At 41.9% G+C, this 25,571-nt stretch overlaps 2 protein-coding genes across 6 annotated transcripts; both read left to right on the top strand.

Annotated features, from left to right (window-relative positions):
- The first annotated feature begins 2,064 nt into the window (after positions 1 to 2,064).
- Positions 2,065 to 13,942, top strand: LOC118099123 (malate dehydrogenase, cytoplasmic). 2 transcript variants are annotated; one of them, XM_035143413.2, is made up of 10 exons: positions 2,065 to 2,208; positions 2,371 to 2,655; positions 8,500 to 8,598; positions 9,402 to 9,498; positions 10,547 to 10,722; positions 11,824 to 11,946; positions 12,178 to 12,354; positions 12,454 to 12,567; positions 12,716 to 12,805; positions 13,500 to 13,942. In XM_035143413.2, exons 2-10 carry the CDS (start codon positions 2,602 to 2,604, stop codon positions 13,620 to 13,622), a joined length of 1,053 nt encoding a protein of 350 aa, XP_034999304.1. In that variant the 5' UTR covers positions 2,065 to 2,208; positions 2,371 to 2,601; the 3' UTR covers positions 13,623 to 13,942. The 2 variants fall into 2 exon arrangements, with proteins under 2 accessions (XP_034999304.1, XP_034999311.1); XM_035143420.2 differs by lacking the exons at positions 2,065 to 2,208; positions 2,371 to 2,655 and adding an exon at positions 7,352 to 7,509.
- A 1,649-nt stretch (positions 13,943 to 15,591) lies between these two features.
- LOC118098873 (UTP--glucose-1-phosphate uridylyltransferase) lies at positions 15,592 to 24,448 on the top strand. 4 transcript variants are annotated; one of them, XM_035143114.2, is made up of 10 exons: positions 15,592 to 15,715; positions 18,894 to 19,009; positions 20,104 to 20,211; positions 21,319 to 21,504; positions 21,626 to 21,759; positions 21,920 to 22,217; positions 22,300 to 22,497; positions 22,978 to 23,220; positions 23,696 to 23,800; positions 24,065 to 24,448. In XM_035143114.2, exons 2-10 carry the CDS (start codon positions 18,911 to 18,913, stop codon positions 24,170 to 24,172), a joined length of 1,479 nt encoding a protein of 492 aa, XP_034999005.2. In that variant the 5' UTR covers positions 15,592 to 15,715; positions 18,894 to 18,910; the 3' UTR covers positions 24,173 to 24,448. The 4 variants fall into 4 exon arrangements, with proteins under 4 accessions (XP_034999005.2, XP_034999031.2, XP_047199564.1 ...); XM_035143140.2 differs by having other exon boundaries at positions 15,639 to 15,751; XM_047343608.1 differs by lacking the exon at positions 15,592 to 15,715 and adding an exon at positions 15,765 to 15,787.
- Positions 24,449 to 25,571: the final 1,123 nt, after the last annotated feature.

The following is a 25,571-nucleotide window of genomic DNA, read 5'->3' as shown; positions in this document are numbered from 1 at the left end:
GGTTCCATGTAACCACGACGTCCTTCATTTTATACCCAGCACACGGTCCACACGCTCTACAGCAGGTGAACAACAGGGTCCACCTGCTGGCTGGTTTCAGGCATAACAAGAACCTGAGAAATCAACTAATTCTTCAAATTAAAAAACTTTGGACGATCCGGTGGTTTACGTTTCTTTGTCTGAAGAAGCCTTTATGTGGAGGCGGCCCAGCCCTTATGATGTCCAGTGCCCCCTAGTGGGAAAACAACAAACATGCCCAAAGCCTTGATAATCAAAGGAAATGAGACCAATCTGATGCTGTGCGAAGTTTCCCCACTGCGATCTGATTGGCCGATGCAAACACAACACAAATTCAGTTTTTTGTGTCTGTACCTGAACGAGATGTTTTCCGTCATTACGACAAGTAGATAGCCAAACCCGACTTGAACTCGAATATCGGAAATCTAAATTTTGATCTGAAAATATCAGACAGTAAAACATGAATACCGCCTCTTGCCTTGTCAATTAAGATAACACACAATGCTGAAACTGTCGCCCCCCTGTGGTTATGCTCTGCTACTTCTTTGGGTGTAAACTCACCACATCTGCTGCTCATACTCACAGAGTCAGTTAGTGATGAATTATCGTCTTCACCTGGAAGAGAGGTTTCTTCTTTTGTCCTTGTTTGTTTCACTCTGTATATTTCTCTTGTTAAACAGTTTGATTTGTGTGAAAGTTTCTGAACAAATAAAGTTCGGTTTGATTTGACCAGATTACACAGGTCTTTTATTTCAGTCAATAGTTCCCCCCCCACATGGAGCAAATACTGACACGTGTACAATAAATGTAGAGACGGAAGAAACTGAACCAACCAGCAAATATTCCATGTTTCTATGAGAGGAAAATACCAATTCATCATTTGATTGATGATTTTAACTTAAAATAATCATCAAATGACGAAATCCTGATTTATAGGAGTTGTTTATTATATTTATGTTGAACCAGTTCTGCTTCGTTAAGAATTAGTGAAAATCATCAGAGCCTCAAAACACACCGACACCAGCAGAGCAGCTTCAACTCCATTCATCATGCACGTGAGGACCTCTGCTGGCAGAACGCAGCAGTGACACGTTCTGACTCTATTTACAAGACTTTAACTTGAGCACAGACTCTTTACAGACCAGCCACAGACACAAACACGACTCCAGAAAGAATTGGGAGAAAAACGGTTGGAGAAATTGTGTTTATGCAGCAAATAAAACTTATAATTATTATATGTAGCTTTGAATTCGGAAAACTTCCCCTCTTTCTTTACTGTACTGAACAAACATCATTTTTTTGTGGCGTTTAACAGATTAAACAGTTTGATATCACCGATAAACAGATTCTGATTGGTTGAGAAAAAAAATCGCAACGAAAATTGGATGTTAACGTGATCATGGAAATAAAAGCTAACCTAATGTGGAACCTGCAGGGACGCGTCACGTGACCGACCTGGGTCAGATGTTCGGTCACTCGCTCGTCCGTGCAGATCTGACAGAACGTGTTCCTGCTCATGTTTTCATGTCCTCATGTCGATGCTGGTCAGTAGTGACACAATAAACACGCGACCATGGATCAGTCGCTGCTGCTGTGGGCTCCTGTATTTACTGGAACCTGTGGGACTCACCTGTGGGACATTACCTCAGGGACTCACCTGTGGGACTCACCTGTGGGACTCACCTGTGGGACATCACCTCAGGGACATTACCTCAGGGACTCGCACACGTTCCCCACTGACTTGTATTTCATCTCGTTCATCTCAGAGACTCGTACTTAAATACGTAAATCTGTCATATGTGTGTTTTTATAAAGATAGATATATGTTTTTTGCAATATTAATCTCAAATTTTTAATTTTTTTAATCTTATTTATATATTTACAGTTTTTTCTTGATCTCTCTTAATGTCTGCACACAAACACGTTTCACTCCTCGTTTCATCTCCACCTCTGCGTGAGACAAGTAAAGAAGCTTGAGTATGTAAACGCATCACACGCATCACACACACACAGTCAGGACTGCAGCAGTCCTCAGTGTCCTCATGTGGCCCTGCAACACACGCACACACACACACACGCACACACACACGCACACACTCTGCCACCATGTAGACCCACATCTCTGCAGTGACGTCACCTCGTCCTCCATTCAGAACTCCGTTGACTTCTTAAAGAATCGAAGCTTCATTGGTTTGTATGAATTTAAACCTGAGATCAAAGAGCTGCGGCTCTGACAGCGGCTATTTATATAAATCAGATTAAAGGACTAGACTGAGTGTGTGTGTGTGTGTGTGTGTGTGTGTGTGTGTGTGTGTGTGTGTGTGTGTGTGTGTGTGTGTGTGTGGGGAACAGGAGGTGTGAGGGAGTCACGGGAGAACGAGGAACAAGAAGCAGTGAAAAGTCGCACAGCTGCTGGTCTGAGGTGGTTCTGGTGCCGCGGAGGTTCTGTGTCTGTCCACCGGCAAGTGTCCTCCTGTCTGTCCCTCTCTCTCTCTGTCTCTCGGTCCCTGCCTGTCCCTCTCTCTCTCTGTCTCTCGGTCCCTGTCTGTCCCTCTCTCGGTGCTGAGGACCGGGTGTCTCACCATGCTGACCCTGCTGTCCTCCATGTATCTGGTGGTCCGGGCGTTTTCCTCTCAGGTGAGTTTGAATCGTTGCTGTTTCACCGCAGTGTCCTTGAACGCAACACGAGCTGAACTTGACCGCCACACTTTCACGTTTTTCCCGCCATCACTGGTCAGCCTAGTTTTCTTATGAGTTAGTTAGTCAGCTGGTTGGTCGGTTAGTTGGTTAGTTGGTTAACCAGACTCGTGCGTCTCAGTTTATTCAGCTGTGACTCGACGGTTCCTGTTTTCTTCCGTTAGATTTCTGGTGATATAAAAAAAAAACATGGCCGTCAGAGCCCGTGCAGTGTTTTAGTGAAAATAACGCGCAGGTTGCGTCTTTTTCCGATGACGTCATCATGAATACAGCCTTAGTGGATTCCACAGTGAAGTTAACCTGAGTGAACAACACCACTTCCTGCACGACTCTTCAAAACAAAAGCTCCAATTTACAAACTCTGAAAACAAAGTATCATTTCATTTAGTTTTTTTCAAACCACATTGATTGATTGATTGATTGATTGATTGATTGATTGAATGAATTTGATTGGTACAGCCCATATACACAAAGTTTGTCTCAAAGATCTTAACAAGGTGCGACATCCTCTGTTCTTAAAAACTACAAAAAGAAAAGAATAAAAAGACAGAAACTTCAGGAAGAGTCCGGATCCCAGAGTAAGAGACCAACAGAATAACAACGTTCACAACAAAAGACTGTGTTGGACTTGGATGTAAAAGTTGATCAATGTTTAAAGTTTCTGTGCAAATTAAAATGCCTGACGGAGATGAAGCAGCGTACGGCAGCGAATCACAAACAAACATTTACACTCACACACCTACAGTCAAATCAGGGGCCATTAAAGGGCCACAATTTACACAGAGGGGCCAATGATGTGTCCCTAAACCATTCCTTGTTCACTGTTGGCTCTATAACTTTGAACAAAGACACACACCATTGATAACAAAAAATTCAGTAAAGAGGTAAACAACAACAGTGATACAAAAGAATGTAAAGTTCTCACAAAGAAACACAAACTAATCAAGTTAATGAAGTGCTTTGCATTAAAGTGTAGCATTAAAAAAACAGGTCTGAGGCAACTAGGTCAGGTAATAAAACTATACAGTTTCAAAGAATGATTTAACCTGAGAAAGTCATGATTAATTAATCCATATGTCTTAATGAAAAATACATCGTTTTTACAACTCAATTTTACTAAATGAGTTGAGAAAATAAAGATTAATTAATCCTGAGGGAAAGTGCCTAACCCTAACCCTAACTAAAGATTTTTCTCGAAATTTATTTAAGACAAAAAGTATTATAAAGATTTAAGGTACAGTGTGTATAGTTAGAAAAATAAGGTACCTCTGTTACTATGCTTGAAACTTTAAATATTAAATTCTCTTGTATTTCCTGGAGAAGTCCAAGCGACAATCGTTTGAATGGTTTTATTTTGAAAGGTGAATAACTGCGGTTCCGGTCGTGCTCTGCGTGTTTGCCGCTCCTTGATGCAGCAGATTATCAGCACCATGGTCAGAGGCTGCTGCAGCTTCACCAAACTGAACCCGGCAAACTGCAGCCAGATCCAACATGGCTGCTGAGATCCAACATGGCTGCCGGTGTCCTTGATCGGCTGAAGGTTGAAACCAAAAACCCGGTGAGGCTGAAACCGACCTCGCTCCGTTCGTTCTGTTCTCATCCGTCAGTATCAGCTGATCACGAAGGACACGTCGTCCTTCAGATGGGACATTGACCAAATCAAAGGAGACGTTAAATAAATGTTTGTAAAGATGTTTCTGTCGTTTCAGGTCGTTCTTCTCTCTCTGATGTTTGTTCAAGTGTTTCTGATCAGTTTGGTTTGAATCGATGATATAATAACAGGCTGAGACGTGATGATTGACAGCTGACTCCTGATTGGTCAAGCGTGTGGATCACTAGGACCTCGATACCACGTTCACTACTGCGCGGACTCTGACTCCAAATGAACAAGATGATTCGAATACGAGATATTTCAGCCCCATGGAGGAAGTGGAGACACAGTGTTTTCAATTTAAGAGCATTTTAAGTCAAAAGACGTTTAATTAACAGTTTTTATTTTCAATCGACTGAAAACTACATTTTTATTTAAATAAATAAGAAACAGTTTTCACTCTTAAGCGTGTGAGTATAAAAACTATTTAATATATTAAAATCTATTTTTTGCAGCACACGATGACATCACCTCCTGACGCTTGTTTGTAACCGTGGCGATGTTTGTGTCTATAAGCGTCAGCGGCTCAGACGGCTCCGCTCTGCTCAGTGACCTCCTCAGGCCGCGGATAACACGCTGGCAGCTGAACCCTGTGACTTCCTGTCGTCTGGGCAGAGACGTGACCTCAGCCGACCTTTCACATTCGACCCTAATTTGAAAAGAGGTCACGTAGAATCAACCCTCGCTGCTGCGTTGTGTTTCCGTATTTTTCTTGTTTTGTTAGTAACCAGCTTTTGTTTGTTTTTACTGCTTTAAACACCATAAATGATCAATTTCTACTGACTTATTACTGATGTTATTAATAAATAAAATACTTATGATATAATATGTGTAATAATACACAAGGTTTATAATCTGGAGATTTTGGGGTGACGGGGATTTCAGAAAAATATGAACTCACGAGTCCAGATTCCACCTCTGCATCTTCCTGCATCTTCTATATTGTCTGTGAGCAATATAAAAGAACTATACAAATAAAATGCATTATTATTATTATTAATACATATGTATATTTCTTATTTAAAAAAATTCTAAAATTATATGCATTAAAATGTTACATGTATGGTTAATTAATATATTTTTTTATATAATTTACTTAAGACATTTAAGCCAAAGTCAATATAAATAATTTGATGTATTAGATGTAAAGTAAACATAACCTAAGCATCTTTAAATAAAACTATTTTTAGAGTTTACAGTGTAATGTCCTATTAAATATCCTAAATATAGAAAATATATTTTTCTATATTTATCCAATATATAATAATTGGATTTTTATTTGAATCTGCAAGAAAACACACTCTGATTTTCTCAGAGAAAAAACGTAAAAAAGAAACATAAGTGATGAAAAAATATATTTTGAACATACATTCTATTAATGATAGAATAGAATAAAGTTATACAGAACAACAAACACATGGTAACAACGTGTAAAAGAAGAGTCTCTATCTCACGGGACCTTTAAGTGACTTAAAGGATCCTTAAGTGAAGCTGATTACGTTCCTGCAGAAGAACGTTCTCACTGTTCTCAGTAAATCCCTGAGGGTCATGTGATCTACGTCGTGTTGAAGAACTGAAACTGTTCACACAGCACAAAGGAAACGAGCTGAGCTGTTGATCTGAACTTCACATGTTCTTCTCAGGAGTTTCCCGTGAGGACGCTCGGGGTTCTTGAAGGACGCTGCAGGTCCATCAGCTCTCGATAGGGTTCTGGAGGCACAGACCTCTGGGAACTTGTCTTGTGACTGTGTGGAGTTTTCAGGAGATTCCATGGATCCTCCATGAGTTCAGGTTGTTCTCATGTGTGACTGAGATGCTGAACATCAGTGGTGTCTGTCTGTGAGGAGGTTTGAAGAATCCCTGAAGGTCGTGGGTTTCCACCAGGTCAACAATCAACACTGTGCATCTTGAGTTCAGAGTCACAGCTTCAACTGTCGCAATCCGCTCCAGCAAGTTGAAGAGTAAAGCTGAACTGTAAAGTTACTAAAAACCAGAGTTTATCTCCAATACTCAGCAGGAAACTTTGGAAACATGAAGAATTGGTGGATTTGGTTTACAGATTGATAAACTTTGTTTGTTCTCTACATGGAAACCACTTCATCACTCGAACAGCAGAGGTAATCACCACGTGTGGCTGCAGAGGGCGCTGTTGCTCAGTGACAGTTGTTTTGAAGGTTTTTGGAAGTGAAAGAATCTTTCTGGGATCATAGTTCATTCAGTTCTGTTCTAGGGTTCCAGCAGAACTTTGAGGAGGTTCCACTGGTTCTTCTTTACTCTACAGGTCACATCTGATTTGGTTAACCAGACCCGTCTCTGCAGAGTTTATTCTTATTCATCTGGTTTGAGCTTCAGGTTTTCAGAACCACTGACCCTTCAGATTGGAAGCTTCTCTGCGATCGGAGCCACAGCCGAGCACAGCTGCCTCAGAGGGTCGAGCTCGGACCATGTTCCTGGGGGGTGTTCGTGGCTTCACAGGAGTTCTATTGGTTGTTGAGAAGTTTCCACACGTTGTTTTTGTATTGATTGACGATGACGAGGAGCCCGAGTGGGTGTGTGGTTGTCGTGGAGCCTCCAGGGGCCTTAAGGGGAGTATCCTCCTCCTGTGTGGCACATCAGGTTCTGACGGGTCCAGAAGGGCCCAGGTCTCCTGAAGGAGCTGGTTTAAGTCTGGTGTCTCATGGCATCAAACGTGAATTGTTTCACTTTATTATGACGTTTTATCATTTATAATTAAACGTAATGATGCAGCACATCAGTGCATCATTGTGGGAACAGCCCGCTGCACTTCTGCCACTCACCACGAGATGTCCCCAGAGTTTCTCTTCCTTTTTTTTGAAAATTAGATTTTTTTCAAAAAATGTGGGGCAGGTGGGCGCGGTTTGAGCAGAGCGGTGCATCATGGGAGACTGTGTTCCTCTCCTCGCGTCAGTACGGTGAAGGTAGCTGCTTCGGTGTGTTTCAAAGAACTACAAGTCCCGTGGTTCGTGCGGGACGAGCGGTGTCACCGCCTGACTTTATAGGAGGAGGATAGAGGTGACCCTGCGTGTTAGTTCGAGTCCGAGCAGGAAGATCAGGCACCGCACAGCCCGCACAGACTCGCACCGACCCGCACCTTCACCGCATCCTCAGCAGCTGACGACATGGTAAGATGCAGGACACGTAGAGATCTGCTTCATCTCTGTTTTCATGGACCGATGCGTGAACAGCTGCGTTAACACTCGATCGGCGTTTTAATGTAACTCCACTGTTTGTTCTGCGGTATTCATGCTGATATGCGCAGGTTGTTGCGGGGTTTTAACGCAGATGTGACTTTGCGCAGTTTCGTTCTGTTCTTTCATTCATCGTGAGAAGAGGCCGCGACATCAGCGTCACGTGACGTCACCTCTTCTTTTATTCATCCTCTGGAGCCAATCAGAGCAGGAGACTCAACCGGCCGAGGCTCGGTTCAGAAACGTGATCATTTAACGATGCGTCGCTCCGCAGACAGAACGAATCACGTTAGAATGTGAAGAACAGTTGTTTCTGAATGAGCTGGAACCAACTTCCACTTCGGCTTCCATGAAACTGTCCTCTTGTCTGTCTGAGCCCGGTTTCAGTCTTTATTCTGCTCTGGGATGAACGAACATGTGTCAACCAGTCAAAAGAGCTGGACGTTTGTTTGGTTGATTATAAATGAGCCGAATTAAAGAGTGAAATCAACTCTTCCAGAAAAATATGAAAAAGGAAAGTGAACGTCATAGCTTCTGTTGTTAAAATGCAAAGTCATCATAAAATACTCTGTGTTCTCAATGGAGTTTGGTGACAAGTCTTTTTTTCCACAGGAGGAATGATTGAACCAATCAGAAGATCTTTATACAAGCCGAATTATACAGCGACATAAACTACATATAATCAAATTAAACTTGATGTCTTAGCCACCATTGCTATACTGCAAGGATATTCTCTAATTCACGATTTTCTTATTGGAGTTTGGTGAGGTAGAAAATGTAAATTAAACCGAACGTCACGGCTCCATCTTTAGAATGTGTGTGAACCAGCAGCTTCACCAGATGTTGAACAAGTCCGTGTGTGACGAACCCGATCCAGATGTTTACCTCAGTGATTGACACGACCTCTGTTTTGTTTCCCCGCAGCCTGAACCAATCCGTGTTCTGGTGACTGGCGCTGCCGGTCAGATCGCCTACTCTCTGCTCTACAGCATCGCCAAGGGAGATGTGTTCGGCAAGGACCAGGTAGGACTGAGGCCGAGCTCTGGTCACATAACATCCCCCCCCAGGCTGATCCGACAGCTGGACGATGCTCAGTGCAGCTCGTTGCATAATGGTTTTAATGGTGGGATGCCGTCACATTATTGGTCCAGGTTGATTTTGGATGGAGGAAATAAAAAGACCTGCATCAACGCTCAACAGTCGGCTTATGAAACCAATGTTCCATAGGGGGCGCCACTGAAAGGATCCGGCGCAGCTGCAGACGTGAACATTAGTATCATTATTTATCAGGACCTGTAGCTGTGATGGTCACGAAGTGTCTTGAATCAAAGCTGCTGCTTTACCGTTGTAATGTTTGCCGAATCAAACAGTTTCATCAAAACTTGAAGTAAAATCACATGGAATCCGTTCATGCTAATATGCAAAGTCGTGCTAGACCGTTTAAATTAGGTTTGATTTGTTCTGTCTGTGTGTCACTGAGTGTTTGTGAATGTTTGGAATTTCTGTGTGTGTGGATGTGTGTGTGTGTGTGTATATATCTATATTATTATATAATAATAATCATCTCTGAAACTGGACATTTTTCACAATAAGGTGATGAGTTGTCTTTATGACAATGTTCTGAATTTTGTTGGTAATAGTTGTTCTAAATTACAACGTTGATGAAAGTGAAGATAAGATTGTAAAATTAATGTTGGGAAATAATGTAAAGATCTGAACAGAACGACACGAGATGTGTTTTTTATTCATTTTAACACTCTTGTTAAATTGTTACTCGATCTCTTGCATGCGCCCGAAACTGTTCTGACTGTCTCCGTCCTCATCAGCCAATCGTCTTGGTCCTGCTGGACATCCCTCCCATGCTGCCGGTGCTGGACGGAGTCGTCATGGAGCTGCAGGACTGTGCCCTCCCACTGCTGAGGGGTGAGGCGTCTGTCTGTCTCTGTCTGTCTCTGTCTCTCTGTCTGTCTCTGTCTGTCTGTCTGTGGTTCATGTTGACAAATTTGACCTAAACTGACCTTTTTAATAAAAGTAAAAACTTTGATTTCTTTCTAATAAAATAACAAACCCTGAACTAGTTATTACAATATAAAATGTTAGCCTTGTCTGATTGGTGTATAAATCCATCGCCTCTGATGCTTTTCATCATTTATTTAACAAGTGCTCTTATAGAGTGTGGAGCTGTTCAGCTGAATCGTGTGCGCGTGTGTGTGGTGCAGAGGAGGAGGGAGTGTCAGAACGCAGGCTTCTGATTGGCTGCTGCGCTGCCTCCACCAGCAGCCAATCAGAGCTGTGGTGGGAGGACAATGAAGGAGGAGAGTGGACTCTGACTGAAGTTCAGTGATAACCAGGGTTTCATCTTATCGAATTCATCTGGAGAATGATCTGAAAATGTAAACTTTAAAATCCTGATGTGTCAAATCAAAGAGGAAGAATTAAAGATTTCAAGATGTTTGAATATTTTGAGAAAAATCTGCCCCCCCCCAAAAAAACTAAAATCAAGAAGTGACTTTGATTTGAAAACACGACGAGTTCTGTTACTGAACTCAAACATTAGAATATGGCAGCAACTCAATCGAGTTGTAAATGTTTTTAAAAATACAGAGAAATCCATTTAGCTTATCAGTACCAATAAATCCCCTTGTCCTTATCAACCTGTGGAGCAGGTCTTTGTACGGAACAGATAAGTGCAGGTCAGCAGGTTAATGATTAGAGTCTATCATTTATCATTATTCACGTTACTTTAACAAGTATAAATACACGTTTACATAAAACTCTTTACAAAGACCCAGTGAAACAAACGTCAGATTCCTCTCGTATAACGTGCGTCCGTTAAAACCACCAGAAGCTGCGGAGAACATCCATCATCACATGTTAATGATGTTTTTAGAACAATAACGATTTCAAATAATAAGGATGTTAACGTACATTGAGTTCAGGCTGAACACCCCCCTCTCCCCCCCCCCGACAGAGGTCATCCCCACTGACAAAGTGGAGGTGGGCTTCAAGGACCTGGATGCCGCCATCTTGGTGGGTTCCATGCCCAGGAAGGAGGGCATGGAGAGGAAGGACCTGCTGAAGGCCAACGTGGCCATTTTCAAGACGCAGGGCAGCGCGTTGGACAAGTACGCCAAGAAGACCGTCAAGGTGACGCTGCCGTCTTTCATTTATTTATTCCTTTGTCAGGGAAGTCAGACCAGGGAAGTTTCCACTTCACTTTCAAGTGATGGTTGTTCCAGAGCTCGGACCTTTAATGATCATTATTCATCCATCGATCAGCTTATCCAGGCCGTGAATAATCGTGACTGAAACATATTGTTAGAATTCTTACTGGGAAACCGTGAAACAAATTTATTTATTGTGATTTAGTTTTTGCTGCTCTCTTAAAAGAATTCCATTTTGTTCCTGGTGTCTGTCAGACGTTCGTCACAATGACATTAAGTTAGATTCCTCATGGAATCTTCGACTAACTCGGAGAAGCTGCAGATCAGTGATGTTCGACCACAGATGATCAACAGGGAAATGAAGGAGTCTTTGCAGCAGCTGTTTTCTCCAGATGAAGCTCTTTCCTGTCTCGTGTCTCGTTGACTCTGCTGAGCTTCAGGTTTCTGATGAAGAACATCGAGCCTCAGAGGACGAGGTGTCAACATTCCTCTGCTTTGTGTGACTTGTAGTTAGAACCCTAAACGACCTCCATTCAGCCAAAGTCGTCACTGAGGCCCAGCGGACGTCAGCGTGACGAGAGAGCGTCTGTGTACTGAGGTCAAAGGTCGAAGTCTAACCTGCAGCCAATCTGTTAGACTTTGAGTAAATCAATTATTTTCTGATGATATTCTTTTGTATTTATTTACTTTAATTCTTCACTAAAATATTCTAAATGTGACTGATTAAGAAAATGTTCGTTGTTATTTTTGAAAACAAATCTGATAAAACCAGGTTCAGATTGATTCTGATCGTCTTTATTAGAACAGAAAACTTGTTTTAAATCCTCTGTTCTCACCTGATGTCGTTTCAACGCTCAAACACTAACGTACCTCAGAAGTGGCTCAGCCGCACAGCGTGGCTGAAGATGCCTGATCGGTCGAGTACTCCATTGTTTATCTCGGCCACCATTTTATAAAACCTGTAGCTGCAGATGCAGCTCCTACGTCCCAGAATCAAAATGCAGCTTTAGTGTCACCTAGCTGCTCGACTGTGTCACTGCACGATAACCCAGAGCCTGATGGAGGTGTTTTATTTGTTTGTCAGGTTTTGGTGGTTGGAAATCCGGCAAACACCAACTGTCTGATCGCCTCCAAGTCTGCTCCATCGATCCCCAAAGAGAACTTCTCCTGCCTCACGCGCCTGGACCACAACAGAGCCTCCTCCCAGGTACACACACACACACACACACACACACACACACACACACACACACACACACACACACACACACACACACACACACACACACACACACACACACACACACACCCCTCTTACTGAATGAATTATTTTGAATTAACTAGATTAAAGCTGCTTCTTTTATTCTCTGATGCGTCACTGACAGAAACTGGATCATGTTTCTTTAAATGAATCGCTGTGTTCCTCCCTCACCTGCAGGTGGCGATGCGTTGCGGCGTGTCCTCTGACAACGTGAAGAACGTCATCATCTGGGGGAACCACTCCTCCACCCAGTACCCCGACGTCCACCACACCAAGGTCAACGTCCACGGCTCGGAGATGGGCGCCTACGACGCCATCAAGGACGACGCATGGCTCAGAGGAGACTTCATCTCTGTGAGTGCCCCCTGCTGCCCCCACCTGCTTTTTTCTAATTTTAAAAGAAATGTTTTTTTAGTTGTTTCTCTTTCAAATCTCCTCCTCTTCCTCCTGCAGACGGTGCAGTTGCGCGGTGCCGCCGTCATCAAGGCCAGGAAGCTGTCCAGCGCCATGTCCGCTGCCAAGGCCATCTGCGACCACATGAGGGACATCTGGTTCGGCACCAAGGAGGTCAGTGGTGAAGGCCGACCTTCGAGGAGGAAGATATGAAATAACACTGAATCTTTATTCATCTTTATTATGTGGCGTCAGGTTTCCTCTCAGTTCTCTGCAGGTCGTCTGATTTCTTTCATGTTTTTCTCGTGCTTCCTGTCGACAGGGTGAGTTCATCTCCATGGGCGTTTACGCTGCTGGAAACCCCTACGGAATCCCAGAGGACCTCATCTACTCCTTCCCCATCCAGATCAAGGTGAGCCCGCCCCCGCGTTCAGCCAATCAGCTTCATCTATACGTGAAAAACATCTGCAGAAAGTTGAAGTCATGTCCTGTTGAATATGAATCCAGGAGCAGTTTCACTTCTGAACACAGTTTGTTATTGTGATGGAAGTTTTCTGGAAGCTGGTGAAAGGAGAACTTCTTACACAGAAGGGTTTATTGCAAGCCTGACGTACGTCAGAGGCCCGGGATGAAACAATAGGAACGTTGACAGAGTAACATGAGGAATCTTCAACCCCCAAGTCTGAAGATCTTTCCCACAGCATCTCAGTTTATCTCCCTCACCTTGCGTCACCCATTCCAACAGCACATCCATGAAAACATGCATTCCTGAGTCACGTTGTGTCCTTTACGTTTATCCACTGGTGAAATACCAAAAGAATTGGAGATGGTGCCTCTGTGTCTGGGGCATCTGAGTTGGATATGAGCGTCCCTGAGTGTAGACACTACAATGTGCTGCTGGTTGCTCCTTTATCTCTAACCTGACCTTGGTTCTGCTTGGAGAGAGAAGGGAGTATCTGTGGAATGAGTCGGGCTGTTCTCTCCTCATCGTGAACAGATGTATGAGGATGGTCAAATATTCTCTGTTGTTTTATTATTATTATTTATAATTTGAATAAGAAAACGTGGACCATGGTTCAAGAAGCTTGATGTGTCGTCGTCCACAGAACAAGACCTGGAAGGTGGTTGACGGTCTCTCCATCAACGACTTCTCCCGAGCCAAGATGGACGCCACAGCGGCCGAGCTGGTGGACGAGCGAGACACCGCCATGGACTTCCTGTCCCAGTGACTGTCTCCCCCTGCTGGTCAACAGCAGCAGCAACACGTCGTCCCCCTGAAGACTTGCTGTTCGCGACTCTGAAGACGAAGCCCCTTCAACATTATAACCGTCCCAGCTGGTGTCTGTGTGTTACCTTTTCCTGTGTGTGTGTCTGTGTGTGTGTGTAGGCCACTTCTCCAGGTTTTCAGAAAACCGTCTAATGACCACCCCCTGGCCTCCTCCGCCTGCACAGCAGTCGAGAGAACGTAGATGATAACGATGATAACGCACATTAGCCGGCCAGGAACTGTAACGATGTGTTGTCACCAATAAAACCACACAGAAACTGACAGAACCAGAATGTCGTCTCTTCTGTGCTTCGCTCGTGTTCAGAACTGTCGCTATCGTACGTCGAGCTCTAAAATGTTCAAATGAAAGTTCATAATCTCATAAGAAAAGTCAAATTTAACATGATTTATTAAAACAATTATTTAACCTTTTTATATCTGTCCAAAATAACAGATAAAACTAATTAATATAGCACATTTCAAAACAAAGTGCTTCTAGAAAAAACACGTTAAAAATTACTAAAATCCTCAGAACAATAAAACCGTCTTTCAAAGACCGTTTTTTTTTTTTTTTTATTTAATGAAAAACCATCACAAATCAGATGAAATAAACTCAATTGATCCCATGTTGAGGAAATTCCTCTTGTGACAGTAGTAGAAATTATAAATAAATAAAAAATCGGCTATAAAATAAAACCTTTAACTACTAACAGAATAATCTTGTTTAAATGTTTTTTAAATTCTATTTTAAAAAACTGGAATTTAAAAGAAACTGGAGCTGTTTACTTTGTAGACACTGAGTCGTCATCCTTTGTGTGTTTTATTTTGAAACGGGATGAAAATGAGACGAGTATGAAGCTGACGTTTGTTTCAGGCCTGAAAAGTTATTTTTCATCAAGAGAATCATCATCTTCGTTTTCAACCTGAAGTTCCTCTCTGAACCACATGGGGGCAGCAACAGTCTGAACATCAAGCTTCCTGTTTGATTCTCGCTCATTCGTCCTGTTATTTATTCATGAACTCAGTTTTCTCTTTATTTGGTTATAAAACACATTTTTAAACATTTCCTGCTTCAACGCAATGTCAAAGAGTTGAGTTGTAACTAAGTACTTTTACTCAAATACTGTACCTAAGTATAAGTACAGTACCTAGGTACTTTTTATATAAACTTCTACTCCACCACATGTACTTGATAGCTGCAGTTACCGTAGTAAAGTTTATACAGAATCTACAGTACATGATACTCACACACATACATATGAATATATTTATTTATATAAAGGCTAATGAATACTATTTATTTGACAGTACTGTACTTCAGTACAATATAGAGGAATCTCACGTGAGTATTTCAATTTTAACATAAACAAGAGAATTAATTAATTTAAAATAAAGATAAAATGAAAGATCCAGCTATTATATTGTATAACAACTCTTGTTTTCTTCGTTATGAGTATCGTCATTGAAAAGAAAAGTTTATGATTCTAGAAACAAGGAAACTAAAAATACTTTTTATTAAACAGTGACAACTGAGAGAAGACATGTCAGAGACACCGGGAAATATTAATATTAATGTCTTTCAACAGGGAGAAGATTTATAACAGGAGGCTAAAATGGAAAAATACAGAATAATAAATAAAAGGGCAAAATATTTTACTTGATAACACGCAAAAAATTCTAATTTTAACTTGACAAAATAAAACTGATGTAAAATCAAGAGAATCAGTACAATTATTTTAAAAATATATTAAAACGTTCCTTAGTGAAAATAAAACTAATTCATTATCAACGCTTAATTGTTATTTGTTTTAATTGATAATTAAAAAAGAAACAAAAATCCAGTCTGAAGCTACAGGTGAAGTGGGCGGGTCTTGGTAGCAGGTCCAACGTTGATTGACAGGTGCTATAGACCAACCACCGTCCTCGGCTGGGTTTATTATACGTAACGTCAGAAGTGTTTGGGGGCGGGGCGGCAGGACGTTAGTCTGTCCGTCAGCAGCACGCGCTGACAGCTGCACGAGCTGAAAGAGTCTGTCCGTCCCCAGTCCGTCCCCGGTAAGAGTCTGTCCGTCCGTCCCCAGTCTGTCCCCGGTAAGAGTCTGTCCGTCCGTCCCCAGTCTGTCCCCGGTAAAAGTCTGTCTGTCCGTCCCCACTCTGTCCCCGGTAAGAGTGTGTCTGTCCCCAGTCTGTCCCCGGTAAAAGTCTGTCTGTCCGTCCCCAGTCTGTCCCCGGGTGGAGTGAGTCTGTCCCCGGGTGGAGTGTGTCCTTGTGTCCCGTGTTGACGATGTGTATCTTTGAGGTGAGAGACCAGAAAATATAGTTTATAAGAAAAATAAATAAAATGAGGTTTGAAAACTTTACTGAAATTTAACCTTGAAAATATAAAAGTGCTGAGACTGTGTGTGTGTGTGTGTGTGTGTGTGTGTGTGTGTGTCAGTGTGTGTGTGTGTGTGTGTGTGTCTGACAGTCACAAACATTAAACACACAACAAATCTCTATTTAAATGACACAGTCATTACAGTCAAAACTACATTCAGTTGGTGGTGAATCAGCAAAGTTATTTTTATTAATGATAAATTCATTGATGAATCATCTAAAAATCTAAATGTCTGAAACCTCTTTAACTTCCGGTTCTTTCTGACGTTAAACCAAACAATCACTGTTGTTCAGTTCAGTCGAAGTTGTGTAGTTTTAAATCAGAACTGATCCTAACAACGTCCAGATCCGACAAAACTAAAGAGAATATTCCATATTTAGCTTCATTGTGTGGTTGTGTCTCTGCCGCTGGAGAACATCTGTCTGACTGCAGCCATGTTTTAAGGTCATGTGACCAGGGGACGTTTTGCAGCGCTGGATGAAGTCGGTCAGAGTGGCTGCACAGAGATTTGTAAACACTTTGTAAACACTTTGTAAACACTTTGTAAACACTTTGTAAACGCTTTGTAAACACTTTGTAAACACTTTGTAAACGCTCATCTTTGTTCGGAACTTTACTGTTTACGATGTAGAACCCAAAACATGTCGACACTCCGCTTCTCAAACTACTTTCGTTGTCGCGATTATTTTCGCTCAGGATGACTTTGCTTGCTAGCGTCCTCCAAAACGCAAAACGTAACATTACTGCCTTACTGTAATGATTAGGTTGAAAGGGCATGCGACAGGTCAAGCTGGTGTTGAGCGCCCTCTGCTGGATCACGAGGTCAACTACTTCGTCTAATGCGCCACTAGACTGTAAATATTGAATACGAACTTTTACCCTGCGTTAGACTGACATTTTTTTATTTTGAATAAAAAGTGTCAGAATTTCTGACATTTAATTGATGAAACGTCTCAAAGTTTCAGTTCAGCTCTCAATGAAAGTTTAGGGACTTTTTTTTTCAATGCGCTAAAACGTATTGTTTAATTGTTGTTTTTAAATTGTGTCTCATGGTGTAAAAAGTGTGTGATGTGCAGGTCACAACACTGAGTGGGCAGGACACACACACACCAATCACACACACCCTGGCTGTGTGTCCGTGTGATTGGTGTGTGTGTGTGTGTGTGTGTGTGTGTGTGGGCAGGCCTTGTGTCGAGCTCCGACTCGGGGCTGCAGATCTGTGACCTTCCTCTGAGCTGAGGATGACGAGGACGTCTGTTGTCCTCTGACAACTTTAGTTTTTATCTTTGGGACCATTTTTAACTTTTTTATTTCAAACTCATGGACTCGCTGTGAGACGCCTGCTGCTTCCTGTCCTCAGATCTAATCATTTACTGTTTAGGGTTTTTCAACAGCAATAAAATGTCTTTGCTTGTAGCTGGTAAGTGAACAGATTCATGACACTTCTGTAATATTTAGATTTTTTTTTACTTTGGCGTTTGCCGTCTCCTGAATGCAAACAAGTCGTGTTCTTGTTTGCGTTGATCGTCGCTTTGACCTCAGAAACGTTCTGAGATTTAAGAAAACGGATCAAAATAAATCTATCATAAAACACGAGAAAGACTTTCTGTCTTCAGAAAATGAAGAAAGTGTTTAACATGCAGATTATGCAGATAGATGGATGGATGGATAGATAGATAGATAGATAGATAGATAGATATTTTACTAATCGTAAGGGAAATGTAGGAAACATTTGCATTGGCCTGGAAACGAACCCAGGTCGACAGCGTGCTAACAGCTACGCTAACCTCTAACCCAGTTTTTCTGTGAGAATATTAACTGCCAGTTACGATAATTATTGTGTTAAATGTCAAATCAGTGTTTCTTTCAAGTTTGAAAAATAAGGTTTTGCTCTTGAGTGACGGTCAAAGAAATGAGACGTTTAACTTTCGGTCCGTCTTTATCGACAAAACACGACAAACACTTCACTCACAACAGTTACAAACTTTTACAAACGTCACTGTTCACAACACTAAGAAGTAACATTGTAAAACAATTAATATCACAATCGAACGTAACTAATCTAAAGCTGACACAATAAATACCTCAGTTCATTTCTCTACATGTTGTCTAAGCTTGTAAATTAATTATATCAAACATTTATAGACCTGTATTTCTACTCAGGTATTTATCACAATAATTATCCCTCAGCCTCAAATGTACTTTGATCTGATTCATTTTAAAGAAATTCTTATGTTGAACCTGTGAATTTGTGAAACAGTCACAGCAGGAAAATGAAAATATCCTGAAAAAATTTAAATTACAGCTGAAAATAAACATGTATGATGTTTCTCTAAACCTGTGTTTTTAAAGCCAGATACAGTTGGTTGTGTTTCATAAGTTTAGTTTTCACTGCAAGTTGTGTTGTGTTTTCAGACGTGTTGTTCTGTTGTGATCGTCTTTTTTATTTTTGACCCCTGAATTTCCAACAAGACGTTAAATGAGTGATTGAAATCATTCGAAAAAGTTTACCCCCAAAAAACATTGTGTGTTTTCAAAGTCAGTTTGTTTCAGCTTGAGGTCGTTCAAGGTCAGTTCAGATAGTTTCAATGTCCACTTTCTAAAAGTGATATTTATTGATTTTAGAAGAAAGTATCTGGTGTTTGTTTGTTTGTTGTAATACTTTTAATTACTCACTTTACTCAGATACATAAAAACTGAAATAAAAACCTGCTTTTATTTTTCCCATAGTAACCTTTTATATCTGGCTTTTATTCTGGAGGACAGTTGAAGTTTTAACCACTTGTTTTAAATGTCTTGACTTGGTTTTGCTGTTTTGTCGTCGCTGAGTTGACGTCTGTGTATGAACGGTTGCAGACCTGGCCAGAGGAGTGATGACGGAGTTCCAGGAGAAGCTCCGGCAGCAGCACGAGGAGTCGATGCACCGTGAGCTGGAGGCGCTGCTCCACACGGCCAACGAGACGGAGGCGGAGGTGAGAGATTTGAAGAAAGTTTCAGCCACATGGTTCAAATCTTTTCTTTCATCTTCTGGATTAATGAACCACAGTTTGTAGTTCTGGATTTTTGTTTGGTTTAAGTCGGTTCTGTTCCTCCATTTTGACGATTACTGTCTGAAATCACTGAGCGACCTCGGGCTGCATCCCTGTTGCTATGGTTACACCTGGCAGAGTTTTCCAGCCTCTAAATCAGAGACTTGAGACTTGAAACTGAGACTTTTTCCTAAACGATGACACAGACGTTCTCTTCCTGATTGGTTCTCATCAGTCACATGACTCGACTACCAGCGGTGAACACAAAGTGTCGCTAACACTTCCTGTCAGTTACAGTTCCACCTCGTCGTCCCTGCTCTGACTCTTCACCTTCACTGTTCCTCCTTCAGAGGAGTTTCTGTTACTAAGCAACCAGCTGCAGAGACAATCTACTTCCTGTTTACACCACATGACCAGTGTACGTGAATGGTCATGTGACGTGTTTTCAGGTGTGTTAGCCAACAGACTTGCTTTTAACTACATGAACGCACTGTTTCATCCGTACAACAAATATTTGTGGTTATTGAACACAGAGAGTTCATCATGTTATCTGAACACACACAGGGTCCTGCTGGTAGAACATGAGGTGAACGACCCAGAGGTCCTGAGGAAACACACACACACAGAGACACACACAGACACACACTCGTGTTCTGTTGCCCTGTGAACGCTGGTGTATTCACCAGAAATGAACCCGACACACAGGACGTATCATTTCAAACGTCTCTCTGTGAATCGTCCGACTCATGTTCACCTGCTGAGAAATATGTGGTGGATCTTTATTTTATAACTGAGGAAGTGTGACATCAATGATAATTCATTATTTTATTTTAAAAATGATAGAGAACAATTTAGAGAAATTAGAGCTAGACAGAAAGAGATTCTTTGGGTCTGATACCAATATTATTTGTTGATACTGTTCAGTGTGTATCTGTGTATGTATGTATTTAAAGACCTGCAGATAATTCCTTCAGTACTTTTCTTTTAACTGAGCAGGTTTCTGTGGAAGCAGCTGAACCTGATCTGTTCTGTTGCAGATCTCCAGAAAAGAATTTGATGGATTCAAGAACCTCTTCCACAGATTCCTTCAGGTCAAAGGTCCCGCGGTCAACTGGGCCAAGATCAACCGGCCGCCAGAGGACTCGGTAAGAACAGGAAACCTGTGGTCAGGCTTTGAGCCGGAGGGCGAGACGGAGTCATGTTGTCTGTGCTCCCCCAAGGTTCATGACGACGCTGTGTTCAAGTCCTCTGTCGTCAACGTTACCCAGACTACAGGAAGTTAACTCACAAAATAAAACATGGAAATCAACTTAGCAGCTGAACAACAGTTTTCATCAGGCTTCAGTTTTTTACAGCTGCATCCAGTCTTTGTAAAAACATCGTGCACTGTCACACAGAGAAGAACCCGATCCTTTCAAACAAGCGTTTCCTCGGACTGCTCCTTTAAATGATGCAGCTGCTGCAGAGACGAGCGACAGAAACAAGCCAACGAAACCAGACCTGAGCTCAGAGAAAACTGTTTATCAGCACGTACACAACACACACACACACACACACACACACACACACACACACACACACACACACACACACACACACACACACACACACACACACACACACACACATTCTCAGGCTCAGTGAAGGTTAAGGACTAAGAATAGTTTGACCGCTGCAGCATTCGAAGTCTGGTTTTAGGGAGGTGACATTTATCTCCTGTGGGACTCTGGACACTGCTGGACACACACAGACACACACACACACAGACACAGACACACACACACAGACACACACACACACACACACAGACACACACAGACACACGTCGGTAAAGGTCACAGGTCAACTGTGAGCTGTTTTCAGACATAATAATAATGATCTAATAATGTAACATCTCTCAGTCGAGCTCAGCCAAGGCCCAACCCTCCTTCAATTCAATCAATCACCACATCACACACACTCATAAATATCAGTTCTTTAAATATGTCTGATTATTTCGATTTAGAAATTAACTTCTAAAATCATTAAAAAGACAAATTAATTTCCACGTGGATAAAATCCCCAGGATCTGTTGATTTGATGATAAAGTTGTTTCTGGTCGATGTTACTAAAACACAAAAATACAACAGAATATTATTCATATACAAATAGTATTAGAATTGACTCAGAGTAGAAGATATTTCTCTTCCAGATAAAATGTTTTCAGTTTGTGTCTTTTCACTGAGCTCCGTCTCCTCGCTCCCGCCCGTCAGATCCAGCCCTACGAGAAGATCAAGGCTAAAGGTCTCCCTGACGACATCGCCGCCAGCCTCAACAAGCTCGCTGTGGTCAAACTGAACGGCGGCCTGGGAACCAGCATGGGCTGCAAGGGTCCCAAGAGTCTGATCAGCGTCCGCAGCGAGAACACCTTCCTGGACCTGACGGTGCAGCAGATCGAGGTAGAGACGCAGCGAGACGCAGCGAGACGCAGCAAGACGCAGCGAGACGCAGCGAGACGCAGCGAGACGCTCCGACCGCCGGACAACGAGCTGAACTCTGTGTTGTGGTTTTGTTTTTCAGCATCTGAACAAAACCTTCAACACCGACGTGCCGCTGGTTCTGATGAACTCGTTCAACACAGACGAAGACACGAAGAAGATTCTGCTGAAATACAAACATTACAAAGTCAAAATACACACGTTCAACCAGAGCAGGTAACACACACACACACACACACACACACACACACACACACACACGTTCAACCAGAGCAGGTAACACACACACACACACCACACACACACACACACACGTTCAACCAGAGCAGGTAACACACACACACACAGGTAACAGTCTGTGCTGTGAATATTTCAGGTATCCGAGGATCAACAAGGAGTCTCTGCTGCCGATCGCCAGAACCATGGGGACGAGTGGCGAGAATGCGGAGGCCTGGTACCCGCCGGGTCACGGAGACATCTACGCCAGCTTCTCCAACTCTGGGCTGCTGGACCGACTCCTCGCCGAGGGCAAAGAGTACATCTTCGTATCCAACATCGACAACCTGGGCGCCACCGTCGACCTCTTCATCCTCCACCACCTGATGAGTCAGCCGGCTGACAGGCGCTGCGAGTTCATCATGGAGGTCACCGACAAAACCAGAGCCGACGTCAAGGTCAGCGGCGTCGCACGGGATCGGACGTGACCGGGTTTGTTCTGTGCGCAGCCTCTCAGTGCTTCCTGTTTCCTGTGTGCAGGGCGGGACTCTGATCCAGTATGAGGACCACCTGCGGCTGCTGGAGATCGCTCAGGTACCGAAGGCGCACGTCGACGAGTTCAAGTCCGTCACCAAGTTCAAGATCTTCAACACCAACAACCTGTGGATCTCGCTGCCCGCCGTCAAGAGGCTGCAGGAGAAGAACAACCTGGACCTGGAGATCATCGTCAACCCCAAGGTGATGCACGCCCACGCCTCCATTATTGTGACATCATTATTACTACACTCATATTAGTTCTTTATCAATGTTTAAATACCAAAGAGACGATTTGTATTTTGTCATGTGGACAAGTTTTAAAATGCTCTAAATAAATCTTTATTAGTTTAGAAAGAAAATGAATCACAAACTAATTTGATCATTTATTGATTGATTATCTAAAACTATTAAGATTTAATAATAAATAAATTGAATAGTTTAATGTCGTCATGTTGGAAACAGATTGTTGGGTTTTCTGATGTTTTACTGACTAAAGTAATAAATAGAATAATCAGCATTAAATTAACTGTTAGGTCCACATTTTATTTTCACAATAAAAGTCTTTTAGTTAAAAATGTTGCAAAAGAGATTAAATTCAGAGTCAATGAATCATTTAAACATTTAAAACATCTGACGCTGCCGTTTCGCTGCTCTCATCTTAAACCCTGAATCTCTCCCCAGACGTTGGACGGCGGCCTGAACGTCTTCCAGCTGGAGACGGCGGTGGGCGCCGCCATCAAGAACTTCAACAACGCCATGGGTGTGAATGTCCCGCGCAGCCGCTTCCTGCCGGTGAAGACGTCGTCCGACCTGCTGCTGGTGATGTCGAACCTGTACAGCCTGGACGCCGGCTCGCTCACCATGAGCCAGAAGAGAGAGTTTCCCACCACGCCGCACGTCAAGCTGGGCAGCTCCTTCACCAAGGTCAGGTGACGGGTATTGATCCTGTGATCAGCTTCACTTCTCTCGTTATTTCAAGAAAAAGCAAAAGATTATTTGATCCTGTCGTCAAGAGTCATTGAAATAAAAAGTTTCATGATAATTAATCGACTGATTATTTATGTTGAGGGAACGTTTTATTTCTTCATGATCTTATTAAGTTAATCTTTTCATTATAGTGATATTAGAATTTAAATATCCCGATCGAAGTCTTTCTCAGTTTCCATGGCTACAAATGATGATTTAAGATTCTAGAGCAGTTTGATATTTCCACGATATTATCATGTTTGGTTATTATTTGTATAGATATTAGATTTTCTTTATCGCAGTTATGGAACATGTATTATTTTACTCACATAAAAACAAACCGGCAGAGTTCATCATCGTACATCGATCGGATAAAGACTGAAACTTAAAAGACGCAGGAGTCTTCCGTGACGTTCGTCTCTTCGTCCTGCAGGTTCAGGAGTTTCTGTCCAGATTTGAGAACATCCCGGACATGTTGGAGCTCGACCACCTCACCGTGTCCGGGGACGTCACCTTCGGGAACAAGGTCTCCCTGAAGGTGAAGAACGTTCCCTCACTTTCTTTTACCATTTTAACGTTACTTTAACTCTTTTGAATTTAAATTATGTTTAATTTTATTTGTTGCCTTTTAACAATATTGAAATGATTGAAAATTCATCTTTTCGATATGAAGCAGAAGAAAAATCAACCAGCAACGATTCTGAAAAAAATATTGTTTCATTCAAATCTGTTTGATGATTTGACGTCACGTTTTACTACATCTTCAGTGTGTTTGATCAAACCTTTTCTTCACGTTCACCAGGGAACCGTCATCATCATCGCGAATCACGGCGACAGGATCGATATTCCTGCCGGAGCGATGCTGGAGAACAAGATCGTCTCAGGAAACCTGCGGATCCTCGACCACTGAGGCCTTTTGGGAAAAAAGAAAAGCCATTTGCACCTTGAAGAGACGTGAAAAGGATTTTCTTCTCTTGGGAGATGAACGACAGGAAACAGTCAGTCGCAGTTTGTTGTGTCTGTTTCAATGTGAAATCAGCCTGAAAGGGTCAAAGGTCAAACTCCTGCCTGACGCTTCATGAAGCTTTTCAGGAAGAAAGTTGCTGTAACTGCAAACAACCGAGTCTGAGCCGACTGGGGCGACTTTTCTCATGTTAATAAATATGAATAAAATGATGCAACACAGTGTTGTGTGAGTCTCGGGATTTTCTTTAGTGTCGGGTTCAGGATTTCGCAAATTGTTTTAACATCTATTTATAACGAGACAGCCCAACAAGTTGAATATATAAATTATACACACACACACACACACACTATGTGGCATTCATTTAACTTTTTATAATGAAAGCAAACACGATGTTTGAATCTTTTTTATGTATCATTTAATGTAAATAACATAAATATAAAAAGACTAAAAATGTTTTCAGCTCAAAAAACATTAACATTTTACAAAATGATTTGTAAAGAAACTGAGACGAACAAACACAAAATACAAAGAAAAACAACGTTGGGAAAAAAAACTTGAAATTCTAAATCCAGTACGTGAAAGAGTCGGAGATAAATTATAACAAAACTTCAATGATCAACATGCACAGTGAATAAAAACAGTAACATTAGCTATTTATGTAAATGTTTGGCTGCACTCGATGATTTAAAAACAAAAACTATACTAACAGCATAAGATCTAAATCCCTGCGAACACACACCTGAGACGATATTTAAAATATAACGTGTTTCAATATATAAAAATATATTCAGATTTGTGGATGATGATGTTAATCAGAAATCCTGTCTATTACGAATGAAAGATCATGTTTTCAGAATAAAAGCAGAAAGTGAAAACCTGACATTCATTAAATTATAGCTGTGAATAAATTAAGAAACAATTCCTGTTCTCTAACCCTCTTATAGTGAAAATGTTTTAATGCAGTAAACAGTCAAATGAAACAGAATACAGCTCTTCACTATCCTGAACGGTTTAACAAAATAAAAGTCCAAATTCAAAGTGCTTTACTCAGGTTCATATTGGATGAGGATGAAAATGACATTTCATTGGAACCAGTGGTTCCTCCCTCCTGGTTCGATTCAGATTTGACAGATGTAGATGTACCTGACACAGAAAGAAGGAAGATGACAAAGCAACTCGCTTAGAGCGACACAGGAACCATCGACAGTTGGGTTAGATGGGCGGAGCCTCCCACTGTGCTCTAAAATGAAGAAATGTTCTTTTGTTTTGGAAATGATGCGTGAACTTATTAAAATATATTTCATGCAAATAACAGTGAGAGTAGTTTTGCAGCCTGACAGTG

This window comes from Hippoglossus stenolepis, chromosome 2 (assembly GCF_022539355.2).
Source record: "Hippoglossus stenolepis isolate QCI-W04-F060 chromosome 2, HSTE1.2, whole genome shotgun sequence".
Classification (NCBI taxonomy): domain Eukaryota; kingdom Metazoa; phylum Chordata; class Actinopteri; order Pleuronectiformes; family Pleuronectidae; genus Hippoglossus; species Hippoglossus stenolepis.
The sequence above is the reverse complement of the archived record's forward strand: the minus strand, read 5'-3'. Positions and strand labels throughout refer to the sequence as shown.

Coding starts and splice junctions, on each gene's coding strand:
- LOC118099123 (XM_035143413.2), top strand. CDS start 2,602: ATGCTGACCCTGCTGTCCTCCATGTATCTGGTGGTCCGGGCGTTTTCC. Junction 9,499..10,546: donor TGCCCTCCCACTGCTGAGGG/GTGAGGCGTCTG, acceptor CCCCCCCGACAG/AGGTCATCCCCACTGACAAA. Junction 12,806..13,499: donor CCTTCCCCATCCAGATCAAG/GTGAGCCCGCCC, acceptor CGTCGTCCACAG/AACAAGACCTGGAAGGTGGT.
- LOC118098873 (XM_035143108.2), top strand. Junction 19,010..20,103: donor CCAACGAGACGGAGGCGGAG/GTGAGAGATTTG, acceptor GTTCTGTTGCAG/ATCTCCAGAAAAGAATTTGA. Junction 23,221..23,695: donor TGGGCAGCTCCTTCACCAAG/GTCAGGTGACGG, acceptor TTCGTCCTGCAG/GTTCAGGAGTTTCTGTCCAG.